Source organism: Coccomyxa subellipsoidea (assembly GCF_000258705.1).
Source record: "Coccomyxa subellipsoidea C-169, whole genome shotgun sequence".
Lineage (NCBI taxonomy): Eukaryota > Viridiplantae > Chlorophyta > Trebouxiophyceae > Coccomyxaceae > Coccomyxa > Coccomyxa subellipsoidea.
The window spans coordinates 736,890-761,886 of record NW_005178039.1 but is presented as its reverse complement, the minus strand read 5'-3'; the positions used below and the strand labels follow the sequence as shown (position 1 = coordinate 761,886).

At 52.6% G+C, this 24,997-nt stretch overlaps 4 protein-coding genes across 4 annotated transcripts; 3 read left to right on the top strand and 1 right to left on the bottom strand.

The window, feature by feature from the left end:
* Positions 1-822: 822 nt before the first annotated feature.
* COCSUDRAFT_46585 (hypothetical protein) lies at positions 823-14,364 on the top strand (the record flags this gene model as incomplete). The annotated part of the gene is made up of 25 exons (XM_005649585.1): positions 823-870; positions 1,388-1,475; positions 1,690-1,909; positions 2,122-2,237; positions 2,410-2,578; positions 2,811-2,965; positions 3,230-3,452; positions 4,321-4,462; positions 4,782-4,992; positions 5,289-5,499; positions 5,772-6,015; positions 6,225-6,367; positions 6,772-6,961; positions 7,540-7,683; positions 8,260-8,320; positions 10,241-10,404; positions 10,662-10,817; positions 10,955-11,055; positions 11,412-11,595; positions 11,974-12,137; positions 12,362-12,414; positions 12,601-12,688; positions 13,022-13,175; positions 13,422-13,551; positions 13,708-14,364. 25 exons carry the CDS (start codon positions 823-825, stop codon positions 13,794-13,796), a joined length of 3,648 nt encoding a protein of 1,215 aa, XP_005649642.1. The 3' UTR covers positions 13,797-14,364.
* A 2,461-nt stretch (positions 14,365-16,825) lies between these two features.
* Positions 16,826-17,577, top strand: COCSUDRAFT_32553 (hypothetical protein). The gene has a single exon (XM_005649584.1). It carries the CDS (start codon positions 16,864-16,866, stop codon positions 17,053-17,055), a length of 192 nt encoding a protein of 63 aa, XP_005649641.1. The 5' UTR covers positions 16,826-16,863; the 3' UTR covers positions 17,056-17,577.
* Positions 17,578-17,874: 297 nt separating this feature from the next.
* On the bottom strand, positions 17,875-18,780 carry COCSUDRAFT_40436 (hypothetical protein; the record flags this gene model as incomplete). The annotated part of the gene is made up of 1 exon (XM_005649583.1): positions 17,875-18,780. The coding sequence occupies one exon, from the start codon at positions 18,778-18,780 to the stop codon at positions 17,875-17,877; it is 906 nt and encodes a 301-aa protein (XP_005649640.1).
* Positions 18,781-19,559: 779 nt separating this feature from the next.
* Positions 19,560-20,069, top strand: COCSUDRAFT_13198 (Rieske-domain-containing protein; the record flags this gene model as incomplete). Its single annotated transcript, XM_005649582.1, has 2 exons — positions 19,560-19,683; positions 19,822-20,069. Coding segments are annotated over 2 exons (372 nt in total), but the record flags the coding sequence as incomplete, so codon positions are not given.
* Positions 20,070-24,997: the final 4,928 nt, after the last annotated feature.

The following is a 24,997-nucleotide window of genomic DNA, read 5'->3' as shown; positions in this document are numbered from 1 at the left end:
GCCTTGGGCGCTATCAGCACAGCCTGCTCGCTTTCCCCAGGAGCGTTTTCCTTTATCTTGCGTTTTGCTTCAAGAGCTGCTTTTCTGGTCGGCCGCACGGGCATGACGCACGGTCGTGCTCCTAGAGAGCATAAAGTGGTGCCCACTCACCTTACATCACTGGAATCAAAGGCCTGATGGCAAGCCAGTCAGAATTGTTGATTTTGGCCCAGGCCAGCAGAGACGCCGTCGACCCTTGGCATGCAAATTGGCGCCCGCCGCTCGAAACCTCAACACCTTTAGCACAGCATGATGGTCCCAGATTCCATCACAACACATTCCACCTCGGTGGATTGTGGTTTGATGTGCTGGAATTGTATTTGACAAGTCCTACGTCATTCCTGTCACCAAAGCTGTGCAGTGTGTCTTTGGGATTCAGGGGCCTGCTCGAAAGAAGTGGTGCATTTCAACCACCGTTATGTGATGATTGAAGACATCTGACCACATATCTGATCCCTCCATAGAGAAGGTGCATGCGCGAATTTTCCATTATAAAATTCAGACTATCGTCGACCTTGCTATGGATTCTGAGGACGACGATATAGGCCCGGCAAATCCCAGCTTTCAGCTCAAATTGGACCTGGGTGGTGCCAGACCGAAGCCTTTATCTGAGAGCAATCGTACTCAATCCGCGTCAGCGCACACCGGTGAGCTTACGGCATGCTCTAGACTCATTGATATTGAACAGGATTTGCATGTGTGACTTGCACAGACTAGTTGAAAGATGTTCTGGGCGAACTGTAATTCCCGTGTATATCTGCAGGCCTCTTTGACAAATATAAGATGAAGAATCCAGCAGTTGAGCCCAAGGCACGTCTGGCCTGGCCTCCTGTCCACACATAGCTTTACCAACTAGAAATCATTGATGCAGATGCCCTCATGCATCAGCGGTAATCAATTGAAAACGAAAACTTACCCCTGTCAGATTCTTGACACCAAGAGCTGTCATTGCTGCAGGTAAACGGGCAGGACCTTCCTGCTGCTGTGCAGCCCCGGAAACGCAGGCGGCTCGTCAAATTGGCTGGTACGGATGCAGATTTGATGATTAATCTAGACGGCGTCTTGAGGAACATCCATCCTCGGACAGCAGGCTGACACTTTGATCTAACAGATGAGCAGGCGCGAGCAAAGAAAGAAAGGAGCTCCAGTCCGACAAAGACCAGAAGAATCTTCAAACAGACCATCCTTTCTGACAGCGAGGATGATCATGTTGTGCCTGAAGCCGAGGCTAACCAAGAGGTAAGCAAGCTGCTTTGTCTTTGTCATCTTGAGTAAGTTCCTCTATGACCTTAACTGTTTTAATAAGTGAGGCACACAATCATGCTCATGGTACACATCTACTGAGCAGGCACCCCCAGAAGAGGTTGAGGAGATCCAGGACACCTCAGATGATGAGCAGGTTGTCCAGCCAGCCATGCGCGTTGATCTCTGCCGAGGTGCGCAGCCGTTTCATCCAAGCACATGGCAGAGGCGCTCCCTGCTTGCCAATTTCTCTTCCTCAAGGCTTCCCCTGTCCCAGTGTATATCTCAGGATGCTAGTAGAGATGGTGGGTTATGATACAATGACTACATGCTTCTGCTGCCAAGAGGCAGGGTGGGACCGCAGATGAGGTAATACATCTTCATCAAAATGAAGATGTGCTGGTGCAGATCAGCATGCAGCAATTGACTTGGCAGAGGTGGGAGAGGAGCTTGAGACGGACCATGTTGACGACGTGCTGCAGCGGTGCGAGGCGATATCGCAGAGTCTGAAGAACGTCCTGGGAGGCAGCGTGGTGACAGACAGGGTGTCCTCCCTGGAGGCAGCCCCCATGGTCTCCCATGATGCGCTCATTGATGCCTGTGGCGACGCCGCCAGATACCTGAAGAGGTACTGGTCAAGATCTTTATTGCACTTGCTTTCTTAGAGCGTTACTTCTGTTTTTCCTGCCATCTGACTATGTCAAGGCGGCAAGTGGAGGCCTTTCAATTGTGCACTACTTGAAAGGCTGTGCAGTCGTCTGCTGGTTGTGTCCTGTTGTTCTGCATTGCAAGGGCGGAGGAGGAAAGTGCAGGATTATAAAGGCGTCCCTGCTGTTGCAGCTACCAGCTGGTGGGCGTGAACTTCCTGACGCTGTTGGCTCGCTCTGGCGTGGGCGGCGCGATCATGGCCGACGAGATGGGGCTCGGCAAGACTGCGCAGGCCATTGCCTTCCTAGGTGAGCGCACTGCATGCCTCTATGTATGAGCTGTGAGCCTGCTCGTCAAACTGCAGATTCTACATTGTATACCTCCATTCTCAAGCGCTTCTGAATGGCATATTTAGTAGCGCCTGCGACAAAGACGTCAGATAGATGCACTGCGCACTTTAATTGCGTTGTGCCGTTGCAGGCGTGCGGCGTGTGTTGGACAAAGATGCAGGCCCGCACATTGTTGTGGTGCCGGCAAGCCTGCTGGAGAACTGGCAGCGCGAGCTGAAGCAGTGGTGCCCCTCGCTCAAAGTGGTGCTCTACTATGGCAAGGACCGGCTGCAGATCAGGGAGGAGCTCCTGGATCACAGGTGCATTGAGACCTGTTCAAGAGAACATTAAACCTCTCCATCTGATTACAACTGGAATCTGCGTTGTTGAGACCAGCAAATAAACATTTGCACGCCGTGCCAGAAGATTCTTGTAACAGTCACATGTTCTGGCTCCAACCCAATAACATTGTTCAAAACCCCACTTTGAGCATGTCATGAGACTGTATTGAGGCAGGGAGTGGGCATCACAAGTTAATGTGGCAATGTACAGGCGGAGGCAGAATGAGTCCGAAGACAGCGCATCTGCGGGCGGGCAGGGTGACAGCGCCCCCGGAGCAGATTTAGAGGACTCTGATACGGACAGCGCAGAGGACAGCGATCCAGAGTACCTGGCATCCGACCAGGAAGCAGATCCCTCAGCGCCTGGTGCGCCTCCTAGAATTCAACTCCCCCAACATTTTGTCTTTGCGATTTTGTTTCTGTATGGGCTTCTCAGAGTTTCCCAGTAGAGTTAATCTGTTTCTGCATATTCTGTCCTCGGCTGGCATTTAATGCCTGCAACAAAGTCAGCTGTGGGAAGAGAACTTCCCAAATCCAATTCTAGTACATCTTGCATCATTGTGTCAAAAGAGAAGCCTGGATTCCTACTACAAGTGGAGCTTTTCTGATAGTTGTTAAGTGAATGTGCAGAGGAAGACTGGAGGGATGGTGATGCACCGTTTGACGTGCTGCTGACGTGCTACACGCTGTTTGAGAGGGACTCGTACGAGAACAAGCGCGACCGCGCGTTCCTGCGCAAGTGGGACTGGAGCTGCATGGTCCTTGACGAGGCGCACGCTGTGAAGAACCGCTCTGCTGCGCGCACCACGCGCCTCAACAGGCAAGCCTTCGTTTTATCTATTTCATGTCTTAGGTAGGTGAGTCCGTAATCCAGTAGACTCTAAGGCGTTGGCTTGACTCCTAGGTGGGGCAGTTGATTGCCTGACATGCATGGTGAATAGACGTGGACTTCTCCTTGTGAAAGTGGTTTTGATTGGTCTGGATGGGTGCTGCGCCGAGTCTGTGATGACTACACGATGTACCTGGTAAGTTACTGACTTCCAGTGATGACAATACATCCTCACTATGCTGAGACTAAGCGCAGCCCCTTCCTGAAAGAGCACTTGATACACTATTGAGTGATAAACATTTGACATCAAGGGTGGGTGGCCCTCTCTGCCTTTGTTTCCATGATTAAATCGGAGTCTCTCATATTTCCTTGCAAGCAGAAGTTTTGCAGATTTTGCTTGCCAAATGATTCGCTTGTGTTCCAGCTTTGCACGTACCTAGCTCTTAATATAGGAACGTGTCTAGCAGTCTGCTATGATATCTATGTAAGTAATGATGATGTGCTGCGCTTAGCCGATGATGACTACACGATGTACCTGGTAAGTTACTGACTTCCAGTGATGACAAGACATCCTCACTATGCTGAGGCTAAGCGCATCCACTTGTGGGATCCGAAGTTCCTGCAATTGAGAGTAGTCCACAACTTGCGTCACGAGTGGGTGACCATCTCTGTCTTGGGTTCCATAAGTCAATCAGGAGTCCCTAGTCTTTCTCTTTCAAGCCCAAGTACTGTAGACTCGGCTTGCCCAAGCTCCATTTGATTCGGCTGCCTTCAAGCCTTGGACGTGCCTAGGTCTTGACTCTGCAAAGATTCAAGTAATGATGACGCTATCTTAGTAATTCTACTAGAGTCTCTGTAATAGTAAAGATGAGTTATGCTTGTGTCCTGGCAGGGTGGCGGTGACGTGCAAGCAGCGCATCATGCTGACGGGAACGCCGCTGCAGAACGATCTGCAGGAGCTGCAGAACCTGCTGGGCTTCCTGCTGCCGGACATCTTCAAGGATGATGCCGCCGCCCACCTTGCTGACGTCCAGGTCAGGCTCTCCTGCAGGATGTTGTCCCAAACTGTCTTGCGCCAGGGATTTTGTCATCTGAGCTTTGGCTGTGCACAGTGTGCCATCATGCTTATCTTACTATGACAGCAGGATGACATGGTGTGTATTTGGTGCAAAATTCTTCAGTAGTCTTGTTGGGGCCGTGCTTGGAGGTGCAGTGTAGATCTGACAGATTGTGGATACAGCACCTCACATACGCCCCTCTTATGTATTTGGCATCACGTCACATGAGGTCAATGGATGCCTGCTGAGCTTCACTGTCCTGGAGCTGACAGGGTGTCTTCTTGCTTGTGTGCAGGATGAGGAGGAGATGCAGCGGCTGACGGAGCGCATGAAGGCGCTGCTGGGGCCCTTTGTGCTGCGCCGGCTCAAGTCTGAGGTGGCTAGCCAGCTGGCGTCCAAGGACCAGCGTGTGGAGCTTGTAGACATGACACCCGTGCAGGCCTCCACGTACTCTGATGCTGTGCAGCAGCTCAGAAGCGAAGCCTCCGCTGCCGGCCTGCAAGCAGGTCTGACTTCTGGCCGCCTGTGCTCTACATGCTTTGACATTGATGCCATGCACGTGGGTAGTTGCTGTCGTTGACAGCAAAGTAGGAAGACTCCAAAGAGCGAATCTGGGAGTTTCGGGAGAAGCTGGAATCTTGGCAGAGAACCGGCTCCTATGGTTTTGGGCACAATTTTCTGTTGAGAGGAGTCATGTCTCGATGGGAACCTCAGGGGTTGAGGAATACAGGATGTCAGGAATGACAATAATTGCAGTGCATGCTTATCGGGCTGAGGGATGAGGATGAAACTGCCTGCACAGAGGCATCTGGGCGCGAGGAGGGGCAGTCGCCGGCGGCTGCGAAGAAGCTGGTGCGGAAGCTGGGCAAGCAGCGGGTGGCCAACATGTTCACGCACCTGCGCAAGATCGCCCAGCACCCGCTTCTGGTCAGGCGCCTCTTTGGCGACGAGGTGGTCGCAAAGATGGCTGGCCTCGCCCATGCACGGTACACCCCTACCTTTGTCCTGCCCTGGTCAGTGCAAAAGGGATCAGCTCCAATTGCAGTGCTACTTTGTCAGGTGATATATAGCGTTCTGCATACAATAGATTACTCTGCAGGGTTCTAGAATGGTGCTTGCGTTCTACTCATGCATTGTCAATGTCGGCCAGCTTGCTTGGTACTTCTGACAGCTTGTACATCAGAAGAGCACCAGCGGGTGGAATCTGAGGGGTGCTCTTTCATACTGTATCTGCCAAGCGTTTACCCTTGTTATGTGACCATTAAAATTGATATTTGCTCTGCAGGGGCCTGTTTGGGGAGATGTGCAGTGCGGCGCGTGTGCGGGAGGAGATGGCGGGTTACAGTGACTTTGCCCTGCACCGTTTCGCGCTGCAGCACCCGAAGCGCTTTGGCGAGTACGCGCTCGATGCCGGCCTCGTCATGGACTCCGGCAAGTGCCGCACCCTTGCGCAGCTGCTGCCGCGGCTGAAGGCGCGGTCCCTGCTGTACCGCTGCCCCTCATCCTCTCAATCTGATCCCCAGTTGCCTGTATTGTTGGAAATTAAGTTTTACATTGCAATTTCCTTCGGCAGCCATTGGTGCTGTCCATAAGCGGTCTTGGCTCGCGCACTTCTCACGCACAGCAATGAGGTCTCAGCGCACATGCACATTCATCCTTGCTGATATCCAGACAGTGTTGCTGTTGCGCAACTCTCATGCGAGGCAACCAGTTTTGACCCTGCATGCCTTCATGGCAGGCGGAGGGTCACCACCCGCTGATATTCAGCCAGTGGACGTCTGTGCTTGATGTGCTGGAGTGGCTGCTGGACCAGCTGGGCCTCCCCTTCCTGCGCCTGGACGGCTCCACCGCCGTCGCCGACAGGCTCGCCCTCGTAGACCAGTGCGCCCCTCCCTCTCCACATATTTGCCTGTGTACACATTGGTTTCTATGTTGAGAATAGTGCGCCCCTCTCTCTTCACATCCTGCCTGTTGTGCACATTAATGCATCTACTGAGGTAAAGGAAGTGGCAATTGCCAAACCTTTTACCACATCCTTAGACATGTGTTCACGTACCGCAGATTTCCCTGTTTAGCACCCGTGCAGCATGCTTGCCGCATCGACAGTTCAAGCATCAAGACTAAGCTTGTAAATACTGGAAGTTGCGTGCGCGTCAAACGGTTAATGTCAGCGCTGTTGGCGCAAAGTTCCTTCAAGGAGTCTGGATCAAGTCTGGAACTGAAGTGACATCCTTGCTGATGGCAGCTACAACAGCACTTACATGCTTGGCATGCACTGTATGCAGGTACAACAATCCGGCAAGCGGCGTGTTTGCGTTCCTGCTGAGCACGCGTGCGGGCGGCCAGGGGCTGAACCTGACGCGCGCGGACACTGTTATTCTGCACGACGTGGACTTCAACCCCCAGATAGACCGCCAGGCGGAGGACCGCTGCCACCGCCTCGGCCAGAAGCGCACCGTCACCGTCTATCGTCTGGTCAGCTCATTCCCCCTCGCTTTGGCATTTATCTTTATTATTATTACACGCTCTTCCTGCCAGGAGCAAGGTGGTCTGCAGACAAGCTGCAGAAAAGGCTGCCAAAATCCTGCCCCTTGATGGACTCGCCAGATCCAAGCAAGACCCAGTCAACCGTGGGCACTGGCATTTCATCCCCTCTTAAAATCCCTTGGACCCTTAAAGCGCCATCGTGACTGGCTGCAACATGCAAGCACCTGGGAGGAAGGAAGGGATGCAAAGTCTGGCCTGGCTTGGTCTCTTGTTGGTCGTTATTGGATGGGTTCCCTTTAGCGTTTCCAAGGTTGGGTTCAGTGCCAAGGAGCTCAGAATGAGCTTTGCGGAGGCTGAACAAGTGGTATTTCCTTCAGTGCCATGACACGTAGAGCACAATTGCATGACAGGCATGATGATATAGTCCCCATCCTTGATCCTGTGCTGAGGGCATGGCTGCATGGTGAGGCACATGGCAGCGGCCTGAGTCCCTTAAAACTGCGCACAGCAAATGCCTCCCATTGCAGAGCTGAATTGCTTGAAAATTGGTGATGTTGACGGCGCAGGTGACTAAAGGCTCGGTGGACGAGGGCATCCATGCACTTGCCACGCGCAAGCTGCGGCTGGATGCAGCTGTACTGGACGGCATCACTGCCACAGGGGACTCTCGCAAGGGCAAGGGAGGGGACTCTGCAACCGACACTGTGCAGGTGCGGCTGGTCTGCAAGAAGAACACAAGAAGACTCAGATCTTGCAAAATACACTTAAAGCAGGACCTGAAAGATATTCCAACCGGCCACCAGTGATTCTACAACAGTTTGGCCAGTTGGCCTGCCGCAAACCTCACGTTGCTGCCCCTGGAGCAGGGCCCCTGGGGTTACTGTGCACGCCACCGCATGCGCATGCAGATCCAGCACGTGTACCGTACCACGTGGTGACCACGTATAGCATATGCATGGCTCACCCTCAGTGTTGCTGCCTGTACTGCCAAGTGCTGCTCACCCCTGCTCTTGCTGAGAATCCTTCACAGCAACTGGTGATGTGATGTGAGCTTTTGTGGTATACGCGCAAATGTGTCACGGCTGGCTGTGCGCAATACTTGGTGGCAAATCTACCCAAATTCTAAATCGCAACTGTGACACATAAAAATCAAACGAGGATAGGAATGCATACATGAAAGTGAGTGCGAGCGCCAAATTAGGGAGGAAAGACTGCCTCATCGAAAAGTTTGTAAAATGACTCATATCCTTGCTGTGCTTTCTGAGCTGTCGGTGGTGTGCTGGCAGATGGGCGAGCTGCTTCAGAGCCTGATAGCAAACAAGCCGATGGTCAGTGACGCAGCCAAAGGTCTGCCGGGGGATTTGCTCCTACCCATGGTTACTGCAGAGCTGCCAGATCAACCCCAGCCAGCAGCAGATGGCATCGTGGACCTGACCTAGAGCACTTTGCATTGACCTTTCCTGCAGTGTATGTCTTACGATACACCAAAGCAGGAGGCCTTTGCAATCTATTCTTTGAATCGCAGCAACAGAAAACCATGGAACGCTTTAGGGAACCCAATACTACTAAAGGAGTCCTTGTAGCACAATTAATTCTCGAGCATGCTCGCAGCTTTTGCTTCACAGACTAAGCTCAGGTAGCCTTAAGTTAGAACCCTACATTTGAAAGCACTTATTTGAGAACTCTGTTGTGTGTATATTTTGAACTTCTCAGCTATTGAACACAATGCAGTAGGAATTGATCTTGAACCCATATGAGTGTGGGCACGTGTTTGCCCCTATCGCCCCTTTCGCCCTGAACTGTTTAGTACATGCTTTGAGGGCGCCATGGCCACGGCTCTTTGAAGGCCCTTTATAAGAATGTTTTGATCCCGGGTCCCGGCTGCAGACGGACCTGTGTATGCCCTATGGCCCTCTGGGCTCTGGGTTTGCCACTCATAAAGATCATGATGACTATAGTGCGTTAACGTTGTTTTGTGAGGCGTTCATGTTGGATTCTGATTGTCGATTGCATTAGACACATGCACGTGCTGTGCAACATAGGCAGGGGCATGGAACTCTGCTTTTAAATTGCCAATTGCCACCAGCATGATGCATTAGTATTAACGGGCCAACTGGCGCCAATATACGGTATTAGCTGCACCTTTCTGCACTGTTCGCAGTCCTTGCGCTCTAACAAGGCTGCATTCACTTGCTGTCTTCTTCCTGCAGAACTGGATGATGAGTTGGTGCCGGCATGCCAACTTCAGGGTCTGTGTCTTCAAGGCCGGGTCTTGGTCAGTGATCCAACTGGAGCACCTCCGGTTACTAGAGAGTGACGTTGACAAGTCATCAAGTAAGGGTGGCATGAAACGGAGCCTTCTGTATCAAATTATGAAGTTTCGGATCTGCGAAAGTGTGCGATCGTACAAGTAAATTCGTCAGGCTTGCCTTATTTATTTGTTGCTCAACCAGATGCTTTTAGCGCAAAATTTTAAAGATTAGTTGAGACGATGACGACGGTTCTTACCAGTACTCAGCCACCCGTCAATCTGAGTAGAAATTTAGCCAAGCTATCCATTCAGGCTGCTATCAGACCAGCTGTAGAGCGACGAAAGACTCCGCATCGCCCCACGGTTAGTTGAGCGGAATGGCTGAACTTACAAGAGAAGTTTTTACGTCGGAATCATTGGTATGTGTTCTGAAGTTCTCAGGGAGAGGTCTTTAACTTGATCGATCGCCTTTTTGGGCAGGCTCCCTCCAGGCATGGTGTACTAGCGCGCGTCGCGTCTCTGGATACTGAGCAGGCTGCAGACACAATCCTCGAAGTGTCAGGTATTCCACAAGAAGAGAAGGTGATTATCCCCTGTTCGACTCACATCCCTGCGCGCTCCAAGTCGCTGTCTGAGCATTGCTGACAGAGGCCTTGCTTGTCACAGGCTCCCTTTGACTGGGAGCGTCAGTGGTACCCCTTAGCATTCGTGAGATATCTTGACCCCAAGGTCCCCCATCCCAAAGAGCTCTTGGGCGTGAGACTGGTGCTGTGGAGAGATGCTCAAGGGCAGTGGCGCTGCTTTGAGGACAAGTGCCCTCACAGACTGGCGCCTCTTTCTGGTGAGGCCTTCTCAAAATGTTTCTTTTGCCGAACTAGCCTAAGGATCCCATTCGCACAGCTAGAGTGCACTATTGTGCATCACATGTACGCGTTACATGTGCCATATCCCTGCACAGATGAGTCCTATAGGCCCACATGCATGCCGCAAGTTTCAGTAAGTTAACATGCATGCAGAGGGCCGCATAGAGCCATCTGATGGCACGCTCATGTGCTCCTACCACGGCTGGCGCTTCAGTGGAGAGGGCAAGTGCACAGACATCCCCCAGTCGCTGGATCCAAAAGCCAACGCAGCTGCGTGCAGCAACCCACGCTCCTGTGCCATATCGCGGCCAACCAAGGTGTGTTCTCAGAATGCTAGCCAAGATCACCTGCAGGGCCAACACAAGGACTAGACATGACACATGACCCGTGTTTACAGTCTTTGCTGCTAGGGAAGAGCAAGATCTACGAAAAAGGCTGTTTACTTGGACTGTGATTCAGCGGGCTGTCCCAAGGCTTGGCCCTTGGATTGGCAGAATATTCTCCACGAAAGCATACTCAAGCTATTGAAATGGTCTGTTTCAGATGGTTGACTAGAAGCAGTTGCATGGCGCAGGTGCTGCAGGGGATGGTGTTTGTGTGGGGCCACAGCAGCTCGAATGCTGCTGCGGAGGCTGAGGCCATGCCGGTCCCTGGCGTGCCTGACATGGCCATGACAGAGGACATCCCCTCTTCCACATCTCAGGGCGTGCCCACACTGGCCTTCCTGCCGGTGAGCCATCTTTTCAACCATTCTAATCTAATGCAGGCATCTCAGTGAGAGTGTCTTTATTATAGTGGGTCTGCTAATAACAACAACAACTGGGCGGTAGTGAGTTGTGATGTAATACGTGAGATCCTGTGGTGCAGGATTACTATCGTGAGCTGCCTTATGGTTGGGAGGTGCTGGCTGAGAACCTGCAGGACCCCTCGCACCTCCCCTTTGCCCACCATGGGGTGCTCAATCGCAGGTGTGGTCCCTAGATCTCTGTGACCACTTCTCCAAACAAGTATGCCCCATCTGTGTGGCAGCGAACCTGTTTTTGGGAGAAGCCTCTGTCAGAGACCATCGCCTCTAAATTCACAAAGTGCATACACAGAAGATTGTCATCCAAAATAGGGAGGGCAATCTTCTACGTAAAGAGAGCGCCTTGAATGTCTGTCAAACTCACATGTTTTGCGCACATTTTTGTGCAGCTACATGACTTAGGAGTTGTACGCATGCTGCCACGACTTGGGATTCCATGTGCGTGCATGATTGCGCATGTACATGGAATTCTTTGGGAAACAAGGTTGGACCTTTGAGGTGGCAGCGCATGCATCACAGGGACGATGAGAAGGCGGGATACTACCGAATGGACAGCAGGCGGCCCAAGGACTCGTCCAGCGGCCAGGATGTTATCTGCGTGGCAGGGGAGAGCATCCGCCCCCGGCTAGGCGATCTGCAGGGGCGAGCCTTCCAATTTGACCCGCCCAGCCTCATCCGCTGGTACACCTACCAGCGCGACCAGGTCTGCTGCCCTGCACCTCTCTCCTATTGGCCCAAGCGATGTCCAGAAAAGGTCCCCGCTCCCTTCTTTTGCTGTTAGCACAACAAGCGGAACCAGTGGTGCACACACATCTCTGTGCTAGGACATGTGTCCAGTGCAAATGATGGGAGCAATGGCGCAAGCGAGGCCGTGCGGCACGAGAGAGGCCAGGGGAACGGGCTTGGGAGAGGGCGCCTGCCCCTTTGAGGCCTATGAGGCCTGGCCTAACGAAGAACCAGCGGAAGCATTGCTGTATGCGCTACTCTGCACCATTCGAAAAGCCCAGCACTCAAATGCAGCAGGGGCTCATCATTTGCCTTAGGAATGACTCAGATGTCAAGGATGGTGTGTGCTGTGCAGGGCGACATAGACAAGCACGAGAGCTGGATCAACATGAATGTGTTCTATGTGATACCGGTGGCGCCAGGCAAGTCGGCGGTGCTGTTCTCGGGGTTCTTCACTGCACATGGAGCTAAAAAGATGCCGCTCATCCCCCAACTGATCTTCAAGTTCCGGCCTCGATGGTTTGTAATCCCCCTGCTCTTGCATGCATACTTCTTCACCGGATATTGATGTTGTGCAATGATGTACAAACCTTACAAGGCCTCTCGCATGAGCCATGCCAGTGATATGGCAGCTGGGCCTCACCTGTTCAGGAACCAGAGGGGGTACAGCATGCAGATGGCAGCATGCGGTGCGCATGCAATGTCCATTATCAGCTGAATGACTATTCTGTGCATGCATGCAGGGAGTCTCACTGCTTCACGCACCTCGTATTTGATGGGGACAGCAAGATACTGCGTATGCCCCCATGCATCTATTTGTATTGTCAGTGCATGGAGTATTACTGGATATCATTGGGTTGTGCTGATAATGGAATCGCTAGCTGGCCACCTGATCTGAATGCACATGGTTCTGGCCCCGCCAGCAATGGTGGTGTTAAATGGTGGAGATCAGCCTGGGTGATCTGCTTGCTGCTCTGCGCAGACATGCAGGAACGCCTCCTGGCAGAGACCAGCAGGAATGGAGAGAGCAGCTGGCGCAAGAACTACTACATGCCAGCTCAGGCAGACAGGTGGCCTGCCTTTCCAACCCGATACCTCTACCATGCAGTCAAACCCAGAAAGGATGGCATTTGCCAGACATGCTGACTTTTTTTGTGCCCCCATACTGCTCCTGACGATTTGGGCTGTCCCCTCCTGGGGGGCAGCAGCTGGTGAAACTGCTGTGCGCAAAAAGCCATCTGTGAATTGTGTGGCATAGTTTGTCCTCCGGTGAAGATTGCTCTGCATCGATTTTGCTTTAGCTGGCCACACGCTCGTCTCAATTTAGCTGGCCACACGCTCGTCTCAATCTTGAAACTACCGACAAGAAGAAGACCGATGCATATTTGCTGTGACCGATGCAGGCTGGTGGCGGCGTTCAGGAAGTGGCTGGATGAAAGGGGGGGAGGCGGGCCCCCCACTCGGCTGTCTGGGCAGCTGCCACCGCTGGACGATCGGCAGGAGATGTACCTTGACCGCTTCAACCAACACACCCGCCACTGCCCCAGCTGCATGGGGGTACGGTCCATCATTTCTTTCTTGTATTTTCATTCAAACACTTCATTGTGTGGCCTTCAAACCTCTGTGTGGGGCGTGGCTTGGAGTTCTGTGTTGGTGGCTGCAAGGAGCTGCCAACCCTTTCATCAGCCTCCTATTTGCCTGCTGCAAAATAGCTGATTAAAGGAGTAGACTGGCAAGGCCACAGCACAGTCCACCTGTGGTGAAGTTGAAAGGTGGCCTTTTGAAGGATTGCTTGCAACGCAGGCTGTGAAAGCTTTTGAGAGGCTGCGGGTTGCGGCGGTGGCAGCGGGAGTGATCTTTCTTCTGGGGCTGTCATCTGCGTTGGGTCGCGGTCTCAGCCCCTTGAGTCCCATCCCTGTGGCAATTGCAACAGGTGGGTGCGCAGTTTGATGACAAACCAACAGCATGAGCTTGTGACTATCAGGTGCGTATCTATTCCATCATGGAATTTCCATGACAGCTTTTTTTGATTTTGTGCATGTTTCGGGTTAGGATGTCTCAATTTGATATGATGCATGTGTTGTGGCAGGTGCTGTTCTGTCCCTAGCGGCCTGGCTCGTGGCAGGGCGGCTTCTGCAGCGGTTCTATTTTGTTGGCTACAACCACAGCGAGAAGTAGGCAGCAGAAAACATCGAACTTTCGGCGCAGCCACCAGGAATAATGACACAATCAGCGAGAAGAATGAATGAGATTCTTTCAGTTGCAGCCGTAGCCAAGACATGTGGCTGCCATTGCAACCCATCAAGCAGTGTGATTCTTTTGCTGTGATCTGTTTGCACACATGTGCAAATGAGAGAATTTGATTGATGAGACCGGATAAACCTGAACAGCAAATTTGAATAGATTTGAACAGCCACGCTTCAATCTTGTGGCGGTGTTTCTCTTGCCTTTAGTTCATTTGATAGCCCTACCAGTGAATGGGAGCCGGCTGCCAGAGAGGCTACTAGCGTAGTATAAGTTTGCGCAGGGTATCTGAGAATGAGAGCACTAACAGTGCCTCGAAAATTTGGCTACACGTGACAGGTGACATTCATACAGTTAGTTCAGCAGCAATGTGATGCAAAGTTTGAATGCAATTTTGTTTCTGGAGATGAAAGAGAGAGAGAAACATTACATCGTGCCAGCCAACGTTGTTAACAAGGCTGATTAGATGTTCACTGTATCAAAACCAGTGTATACTCGTCCTAATGAGAGTCTGATGAACCGAGCCTCCTGTACTAGATCATCTTGCCACATGAAGGAAGGAAGATTACATCACTCCAGCCGCCTAGGGCTGATTGGATGAACTGGCAGCATCCAAATAATCAAAACAATCCATCACAAAATGTGCAACACCAACAATGTCCAACTGCCACATGAATTGCTGCATCGTCACAATGGCTGCACCAAACAGCCCAGGATATCTGTCCCGAACAGATTGCAAGGCAGGGCACTCAAACACAAGGTGGCGCTCATCCCCAATAACCTGCTGGGCACAACGCATGCACAAACGCTGGGGCCGGGGAATCCTTGCCCAGCGGCCCGAGACATTGGGCAGACTATGACAACCCATCCTGAACTTCAACAGTATACGCAAGCAACGGGCACTCAAAGGCTGCTGTAAGAGCTGGCAAGGGTGGCGCACACAAGCTGGCCTAGCAAACCATCTGTGATATGTACACAAGGTGGCATTGCTGGACGGGCAGGTCCTAGGGCAAATGTCAATGTCATCCCAAACCTGCAGTGCTTGCGCATCTAGCAGCTGCATCACAGCATCAACTTCCACAGGAACAAGGGTGTCAAACCGAATAACAAACTCATACCCAATCCGGCGCAAGCCCCGCATGAAGGCCCAAGCCCAATTCTTAACATTACGGGTTATGGCATCCCAACAATCATCAAGGGCCACTTGCCTGTGAAAATTATTTGCAGGCAAGGCAGCCAAATTGTTCCAGAACTTGATAATGCGCCGCCACCACACACAATCAAGGGTGTGCTGATTCAACTCCTTAAGCAAGATGGCACCATGCACAGAGGTGGGGACGCCAGCAATGTCTCTCAGAATTTTCAGGTGAGAGGAGGCCAAGGCAGCCCGGCCCCGCCGGCTGTCGCCACCAGGAAGGCTGCGCAGGCCCCACACCTCACAACCGTAGGAGGCAGTCGGCGGCACACATGCATCATATAGGCGCAACAACACGCCAGCTGACATGCTGCAATGCAACTTCCCATATTGCTGCCTGAGCTGTGCCCACGCACCCCACATGTTCCTGTGAAGCTTGCCAAAGGTGAGATTAATGCCTTGGGCACCGTCAAAAAGGGCACCCAGGTACTCAAACTGCTGAACCCAATGTAAAGGCGCACCACCACAAAGCCATTGAAAAGGTCCTGGCAAACTTGAAGAGAACACCACAATCTTTGTTTTGTCAACACTGATGACCATTCCCGTTTGTTCACAAAACTCAGCAGCTGCATCAATCAAGCGTTGCAAATGAGCAGGTGTGGTGGCGAGCAAAGCAAAGTCATCGGCATAGCCTAGATCTGGTACACAACTGCCAGGACGCAACTGCGGGCCAACCCCAGGGCACCTCTGCAGCAAGTGCCTGTGCAGGCCATCTGCAAACAAGCCAAACAGCGTTGGGCTAAGGGGGCAACCCTGCTTCAATCCTGTCTCAGAGGGCAAACTAGGACCCTTCCTGCTCCCAGTCTTAATGGCAACCGTAGAATTGGCATACAAAGACTGAATGGCAGAGAGCAGGCGGCCATCAATGCCCAGGCGACGCAGACTCTCCCAGAGCAACACCCGATTCACTCTGTCATAAGCACCCTTCAGATCAAGAAAGCAACAATACAAGGGCTGCTTAGCATGGTTTTGCCGGTCGATAAAATGCTGCAAGGTGAATAGCTGGTGGGCCGTAGACAGTTTTGGCCTAAAGCCAGCCTGTGTGGCTGCACGCAATCCAGCCCCCTCTGTGTACTTCAGAATACGAGAATTCAATATGCCAGCATACAAGCGCATGATGGGCTCAGTAACGGCAATGGGTCTATAATTGAGCATGTCAAGCTTGCTGCCTTTCTTGTGCACAGGGGTGATCAGGCTACCATTCACAGAGGGTGGCACTTGCCCAGCCACAAATGCAGAGTTCAGCACAGCCACCAAAGCAGGCGCCAGGACATTTTCCGGAGGAGGCATGCCTGGCGCCCGCTCATCTTTTGCATACCGAAACAGCTCAGCTGGTAAACCTTGCACTCCGGTGGCACGACCATTGTGTAAACTTTTGAGCCCAGCAAGCACCTCCCCAAGAGAGATGGGTGCATTGAGAGCATCAACATGGGCAACAGGAGCACTGGGCTGGACAGGGAAAGACAAGTGGGGCAGCTCAGCAATGAGTGGCAACTGCAAGTTTGCAACCCGCTTGAGATAGCCAGCCCACAATTGCACTGGCTTGAGCTGCTCAGGTATATCAGACTGCTGAGACTTGAGCCGCTTCCAGAAGGCTCGGGGGTCACTGTGCAAATCATCAAGCAGGCGGCGCAGTTGCGCGAGCCGGTGAGCGCGCCGTTTGTGGCGGACGGTGTTGTGGTAGGCACGCTCCAGCGCGCGCACTTCGGCTGAATCGCCCCCGCACCGCGCGCGGGCGCGGACGTCCCGTTTAAGCTGGCGGCACTCCGAATCGAAGAAGGGCGCGTCGGCACGCGCCTTGCGCTGATGGCGCCCGGTGCGGGCCGGCATGCTGTTCGCGGCTGCGGCCTCCCGGATCCCCGCCTCCAGGGTCTGAAAGGCTGCATCAAGTTCCCCAGCCACAGCATGGCCTGTGCAGGCGTCAAGACTTGCACTGGCAACATTGCGCAAAGCAGCAGCATACGCATTCCTAGCACTGGGCTGCCATTTCACTCGTGACAATGGCGCCCCAATACATGGTAAGGGAACACTGGCAGCCACATTCACTTGCAACGTCATCTCAATAGGATGATGATCAGAGTCTTTTCTACCAGTGTTCACAACAAGATGAGAAATCAAGGGGAGCGCATCAGCGGAAACGAGAACATGATCAGGTCTAGTTGCCTGAGTATGGGTTCTGGCCTTAAAGGTAGGCACTGCTTCAAGGTCTCCTAGCACTCTGCCAGAGCATATGAGCATGTCAGTTTCCTTGCAAAAATCTAACAGGCGCAGCCCATGAGCATTGACACCTTCATCAGTGCAGCCTCGAGTATTGCTGTCATCAGCGTCAGGCAAATTAGACACACGAGCATTGAAGTCTCCTGCCAGGATCACATTGCCCTGAGCACGAGCGGCAACAACTTCTGCACATAAGCCCGTAAATCGACTGGTCAGGTCCACAGTCTGCAATTGCCGGGAACCCGCTGGAGGCACATAGCTGGAGCCAATCAGCAGCGGTGTAGAGTCCCCCTCAAACTGCACTTTCACCCATAAGGCACTGTCAGTGTCTGACACCCAGTCTTGTGCGTGGTAATCACGGTGCTTCCGAACCGCAACAACAATGCCTTCACCCGCCTTGCCCTCTTCACTAGCAGCCGTGAAAGTCACAGAGTGGTGAGGCAAGATCGAGTCATCCCAGGTCAAGCAACGGGCCTCAGTCAGAATTACAATATCGAACTGGTCAAGATAGGCTGCCGTGTCCCACAAGGATATTTTGCTAGCATGTAAGCCATTGACATTCCAGGACAATATACGCAGCGATAGGCGGCTGGAGACTTCCTAGCGGCGCACTGCTTCGGCGTAGGAGTCGGCGCGGCCGGGGGAGGAAGGCGCGGCCTGAGAGGGCCCGGCAGTGGCAGCACCCGGGGCGGCAGCGGCGCCCGGCGCGGCAGCCGGGGGAGGCCCAGGCACAGGCATGTGCTCACGCACGCGGTCGCTCTCCCGGACGAAGAGGCGCTCCTCGCGCCAGAAGGGCTGCTTGCCGGCTGTCTTCAGGGCGACATAGTGTGGGCGCATGCTGACGCGGATGCGCTGCTGCTGCGGGGTGAGGTCGGGATCCAGGAAAATCTGGCGCTGGCGCAGGGCTTTGCTGTGCTTGAGGGCAGCGTGCTTGGCTGCCACGCCGCTGAAGCTGATGAGCACGGGGCGCGGCTTGGTGCGCGTGGCGCTGGGGGCACCGAGGCGGCGAGCTTCGCTGACAACAGCGAGGGGGCCGCTGTTGCTGTCAAACAGCGCTGCCACGCGGGCTGAGACATTCTCTGTGTTGTCCTCTGCCAGACCATGGCAGATCAGGTTAGCACTCCTGGCTTGGCGGGCCTGAGACTCCACCACAGACTCCAGATGGTGCACTTTGTTCACCACTGCTTCATCGTTGGAGGCGGCTCTGGTCTGCGTGTCCTTGGCCAGCTCAGCGCGCAGGAGAGGCAGCAGCTCTGCCTTCAGCTCAGCCACCACCTCATCCTTCAGCTCGGTTTTCAGCTCTGCCTTGAGCTCTGCCTTCAGCTGAGGGAAGAGGGCCCCAAATTTCTCGTCCAGCTTACTGTCAAGCTTGCTTTCCAGGCCGTGGATCATAGACTCGACCTTTGCAAGAAGGAGATCGTGGAGGGGCGGCTCCATCTCCTCATCTGACTGCCCTGGGCTGCCCTGCGCTGGGCGCTTCGACTGACTTCTGGTTCCCTGACTCATCGCAGCAAGATCGCAGATGACGATTTGTTATTGATTTAGAAATATGAAGTGAAAGATAGAAAAGCTAGCTGTCAGTTGTGCAGTTTGCCCAGGTGTGAGGAACGCCCCCTTGCTGACAGCATTTTACGCGTTTTAAAATACTTTCGAGTCTGATCCACAATGTATTGTTTGTTTCCCCGTTTAAATATTTGGTCGCAAGAAATTCTCGTCTCCTATGGCACACAAGGTGTGATGCTTGGCGACATGGGGTTGCCAACCTACTGTACGGGGGATGTCGTCATCTGTCTACTCAAATCAAACGATCCGCACCAATGTTCCGTCGAGACAATTGATTCAATATATATCTCATCGTCTTGCACGTACGGTACCGCACCTGGGCTGCGCTAACAAGATCCAGCGGGGAAGCGTTTGGAAAACAACAACCCTCGCACTGTTGGTTTCCGCTGAGACCACATTGCGAAGAGAGGCACATGCAGCAGCGGAGACACTCTTGAAAAATGAACCTGCACAGGTGCTTTATCGACATCCACCCACCAGGGGCCCTCAATTACTCTAGGGCTGTGATCAGTGCCACCTCTGGCCTGTGTTCCAGCCAGTACCTTCAGAAAGTTCCGAAGAAGAACGACCTGCGGTGCTAAATTCAAGCATTAGACTGCAGGTGTCCCTTTCCTAATCGTCTAGCCCAGTGAGAACCCGCTTTGCTATATCTTGAAAAGTGTGCTGGGCAGGTGTCCTTTGACTGGGAAAGGCAGTGGTATGCTCTGTCCTTTGTGGACTACTTGGACCCAAAGGTGCCTCACCCAAAGGAGCTCCTGGGTATGAGGCTGGTGCTGTGGAGAGATGCACAAGGAGTCTGGCGCTGCTTTGAAGACAAGTGCCCCCACCGTCTGGCCCCCTTGTCAGGTTATCTTTCTGCCATGCGCTGTACATTCTCCAAAACTCCATGCAATCCGTAGCATGCCCTGACCCCGTTGTATGCAGATGAGAAGTGTGCTGTTGCGATCCTTTCTGCAAGCCACTGAAGGAGGGAATATTGCACAGAGGGCCGCATTGAGCCGTCAGATGGCACACTCATGTGCTCCTACCACGGCTGGCGCTTCAGTGGAGAGGGCAAGTGCACAGACATCCCCCAGTCGCTGGATGCAAAGGCCAATGCAGCTGCGCGCAGCAACCCCCGATCCTGTGCCATACCGCGGCCAACCAAGGTGGGTTCAGTGTTTTTTTTTACAATCTTTCAGGCCAGCGCATGGGGACGGAATTGGCCAATGATAATCCTGCTGCCGGGCTGACAAGTCCCTTGACATTTTGGTAAGGTTCACTCTGAGTTGTCATCCGTACATTATAACAAGCGGTGACTGCTCACCACCTGACAGCCCCAGGCCAGCTAGCAAATTTGCTTAACACTCGGGTCATCCGTGAATTGCCTACGTCCTTTTGTGTGCAGGTGGTCCAGAACATGATATTCGTGTGGGGAAGCAGCGGCCCGGACGCAGCAGCCGAGGCAGAGGCAAAGCCTGTGCCGGTCATCTCTGACCTTGAAGTTGTGGAGGGAGCTCCTGGAGCCACATCCAGTGGCCACAAAATCGCCCCAAATTTCACTGTGCGCATTTACACCTTGCATGCATGATGTCGAGCTTGCACTGAGAAATTTCATTGTGCGCTCTCAGCCTGCAGTAAGCTCACTTTTGCATGCATATTGTTCAGCTTGCAGTAATGACACATGTCCGGAACTTTAGTGTGCGCACTCTGCTGCAACCATTCTCATTTGCATGCATGATGTTCAATTTACTGTAATGACACATGTCTCAAATATAACTGTGCGCCCGCTGCTGCAGCAAGTTCAGACTTTGCATGCATGATGTTCAGCTTGTAGTGAAGACACATGGCGTCACAGGCAGTGACTCATGGTGGGCTGATTGGGTGCAGCCGTACTATCGCGAGCTGCCCTATGGATATGATGTGTTGGCAGAGAACCTCCTGGATCCCTCTCATCTGCCCTTTGCCCACCATGGGGTGCTCAACAGAAGGTCAGTACCTCTCCTTATATTGTACTCGAAAATGCCACATCTGTTAGAGGTAGTTGGGCTGATTCGTAGCGGCGCTGTGGTGTGGTTTATACAATTTAAAATCAAGAAGACCAGGAAATGTGAAACGCAGGGACGATGACAAGGCGGGCTATTTCCACATGAGCATCAGGGACAACGAGGTGTCAGACCAGGACGTGGTGACTGCGTCTGCAGAGTGTGTCAGACCGGTGGTTGGAGATCTTCAGACTAGGAGGTTTGAGTTCAGGCCGCCTGGCCAGCTCAGATGGCACACCTTCTTTAGCCAACAGGTGAGACTCCTCACAGTTTTGCCAGTATATATAATGTTGACTCACGATATTTGCCTTTGTGGGTCAAAATCAGGGATGAAGCACGAACTGGGCTGTCCAAAATACTTGTTCTGTTCCTGCAGATCTAACATTGTGTTGCATAAGTCCAAGTGCCTGGACGATGGGTTTGTGGTGAATGCAGCTGGAGTCTGGGGAGCCTTGGCTGAACCTGCTCAGCTTCCACCTGGTTCCCAACGGCCCTGGGAGGTCCTCAGTCTTGTTTTCTGGCTTCTTTGTCGAGAAGAGCTTCAACGCTCTGCCGCTCAGGATCAGGCTCCGACTGAAGCTGCGCCCCAAATGGTGAGATATCTCCCGCCAGCAGCATTTTGATATCTTGATGTGCTTCTTCATGTTGAGCCTGGCATTGGTGCTGTAGCAAGGACTAATTTGTAGTTGCAAATTTCTGAGACCCATTCTGACCGGTGCATGCATGCAGGTGGAGCCACACTTTCACTCACAACATATTTGACGGAGACAGCAAGATCCTCTGTGCGCTTCTTCCTCCTGTTTGCAAGGCTGTTTTTATTTCCTAGATGCCTTTGACACGTTGGACCGGTCACTTTGCTGGCCGCTGGTAAGTGAGCCCTGTGGCCTTCCATGCGCAGATGTGCAGGAGAGGCTGCTGGCTGAAGGAGGCTTGAAGGACAGCGAGCTCAGCACATGGCGCAGAGGTTACTACATGCCGGCCCAAGCTGACAGGTAATGGCTCCTGCCACATCAGCCACCCCTTCAAAGCTCATCTTGTTGTGAAATATTCAATGTAAACTCAGATGGAAAGCTGATGTTCACTTGCGCTCTCTTTTCCCCAGGCTGACAGGTGAGAGGCCTTACCATCACGGCCCTTTTCAAAATTTGAAATCTAACAATAAGATCTGGAGTACACTAGTGTTCTGCATCAATGGACAAATCTTAGGCCAGCTGAGCACTGCATGCACTGATTGACCCACTGTAACCGTCGTCTCAGAAGCTGCAGTGCATCATAATAATTAGCTGTTTTCCAATGCAGAGGACATCCTTTCGCGCTGATCTGGCATGGATGCTGATGGTGTGCTCTCATGCAGGCTGGTGGCGGGCTTCAGGAAGTGGCTGGATGTGAGGGGAGGGGGCGGGCCCCCCACGCGTCTAATCAAGCCCCTGCCGGCCTATGATGACAGGCAGAGCCGGCTGCTTGACCGGTACAATCTGCACACCCGCCACTGCCCCTACTGCCTCGGGGTGAGCCCCTTTCCGCTGCTGGCAAAGGGGAAATTGAGACGAATTTAGGTCTAACAGGTTACTTTACATTCATATGTGATGTCAAACTACCTTACGAAAATTCAGACTCCCCTGGCTGGCACAAGAAGTCAGAACAGTGATTTTGGCTGCATGCATAGATGTCAGTTTTTGCCTTGAGGCAGCAGCAGTTTTTCTGGTTTATGTAAATGCAATGGGGCCTACTGGAATGGGGCATAGGTCAAGACGAGGTGTGAAGGGAGCTTGAGCGGGTGTTGGCACTGGCAGTCTTGACTCGGTTGTCCCCGGGTTGTGATGCTTGCAGGCAGTCAGGGGCTTCAAGATACTTCAGATTGCCAGTGCAGTGCTAGGCGCATTGGCCACGCTGGCACTCTCAATCTTTTTGGGCCGAGGAGCGCCAATTTTGAGCGCCGCACCCCTTTTCTCTTTGGCAGGTGAGAACTCTGCCGTGTGCTACAAGCTGCAGCTGTTTGTCATGATGCATCCTCAATGCCATCTGCTAGCAATTTTCGCGTGCCATGTATGCGTGCAAGCCATTTCCAAGTGTGAGTCAACTGCAAGGTGGTTAGCGGTCTCAAAATTGTTGCATTGTTCTAATGCAGGTGCTGTAGCAAGTTTTCTCGGGTGGAAGGTTGCAACAGAAGTCTCGAGAAGGTTTCATTTTGTGGGATACAACCACTCTGAGAAGTGAGCTCAATTCAAGATTACTGCAGACGTGGGGTTGCTGATGGGACATCCGAGGTCTTCTGCTGCCGGAATAAGACAGTCATGCCAGATCTGATTCTTGCATCAAAGATGCAGCCGCTCAAGATGGAGCAGCTCTCTTCTGCCATGCAATAATGATTCTGCAAGAATCCTCCAGGGACGTGCTTTTGGCCTCAGCGCAGATGCCTGCGTCCCAGATTATCTGGGGTGCAAGAGCAGTTGCTTGAGGGGGGAATAATTCAATTTTCAAGCCTGTTCAGTTCCTCTTTATTACTGTGAACGATTCAGTGCCATTGGCATCAACTGCCAAATGTGACTCATGAAGGAGGCGCACACCCAACGTTCTTATACTTGATGAGGTATAGATTGTATTGTATGTGTTGCCTTAAAAAAGAATGTGTTTTGAGATCTTGAAGTGTCCCTTAGGTCCTAAGGTGCCCTCTGACTGCCCTGTAACCGTTAAACTGCTCTTCATGCCCAATTGCCCAGGAATGGCTGCCCAAAAGGGCAGCCTAACCATGCCAAAGTTTCCGAGAGTCTCGGAAGAACGCAAGTGACATCTCTTGCGAATAGGCTGCATTAATTGGACTCCATCTAGGTCGGTCTAGGAACTCCTTTTCGTACACGTATTTACTTGACCTGGTAGTTTGTGGTGTAAAGCTTGTTGAGACTGCTGTAACGAACATCTACTCTCTCTCTACTCACGCTTGCGACAAAAATAAAAAAATGGGACAGGGAGTAGCTCAGAAGAGGAGATTGAAGAATTTTTTGAAAGCAAAGGTTTGTATCTCCTCGATACAACGATATCAGGCCTGCAACATCACTTGGATCGTAGAAGGGTCTTCGGTAGTACTGTTTCCGCAAGTATCCCAGATATTGATAATAATTGGATACTTCAGGAGACGAAGTCGGGACGCCTTACTATGCTGCCGCCCCCTCCAGAGGAAGTAGCCAAGAAGGGAAGGAAGCAGCCAGCCACCAGTGATATGCCACGGTCGCTGCAGAGGATGCTGCAACTGAAGGTTTATGCCTTTCTATGCGCGATCAAACTGCGTTTGTTTTGCCTCACAACCTTGGGGTGCACAGCTCAGAGGAACTATCCTTCAGCGGGCCGTTTGCATCATGATCTGCAGGCATCTGTGGAGAAGAGGGCAAAGCGTGGGGGCAAGACAGGTCCCCCTGCAGAGGTCAAGTCAGAGATGAAGGCAGACCTTCAGCAGGAGGCGGCTTTGGGTGTAGAGCCGCTAGGTGCAGATGCAGACCTCCTGGGGGAAGCAGATAGACCACTGCCTGGCATTGCAGCCGCAGAGACAGAGCCATCAACCAGCGGTCAGCCGGAACCAGAGCACACAGAAGCTCCTGCTGAGTCTCAGGTCAGAAAGCACAAATCAGTGCAGCAATCTGGCCTGGACACACAGCCAGCAACTGTTGGCAGAGGCATGAAGGAGCGAAAGAAGGAGTTTCTGAAAAAGAGGAAATTGAAGAAGAAGGGGGGCCGACAAGCTGAGGAGGAGGAGCTGGAGGCGCAGCTGGCTCAGGATCCCCACAAGCCAAGGTTTGGCGAACAGGCCATGGCCCCCATCAAGGTGAGTGAGCTGACCTGGCCTGTATTCCCAAATAACTGTATTCCCAAATACACATGCCGTTTACCCTCACTCTATGTCCTGATCTGCCGTGCAAGCGCTTTATTTCTATGGCCTTTGAGAAGATTGTTGGGGTTGGAATGGCAAGTCTCTTCAAAGTAATGAGTAGGTGTGATATTATTACTTCTCTCACTCTAGGGCATATAGTCAGCTAGCAGGCAAGCTGGTGAAGCATGCCTATCTGAGATGTGTCTGGTCTTGTGGGCAGGTCAATCTCAAGCGGAAGCACTGGGACCCGAATGCCTCTCAGGGCCGCTCCTCA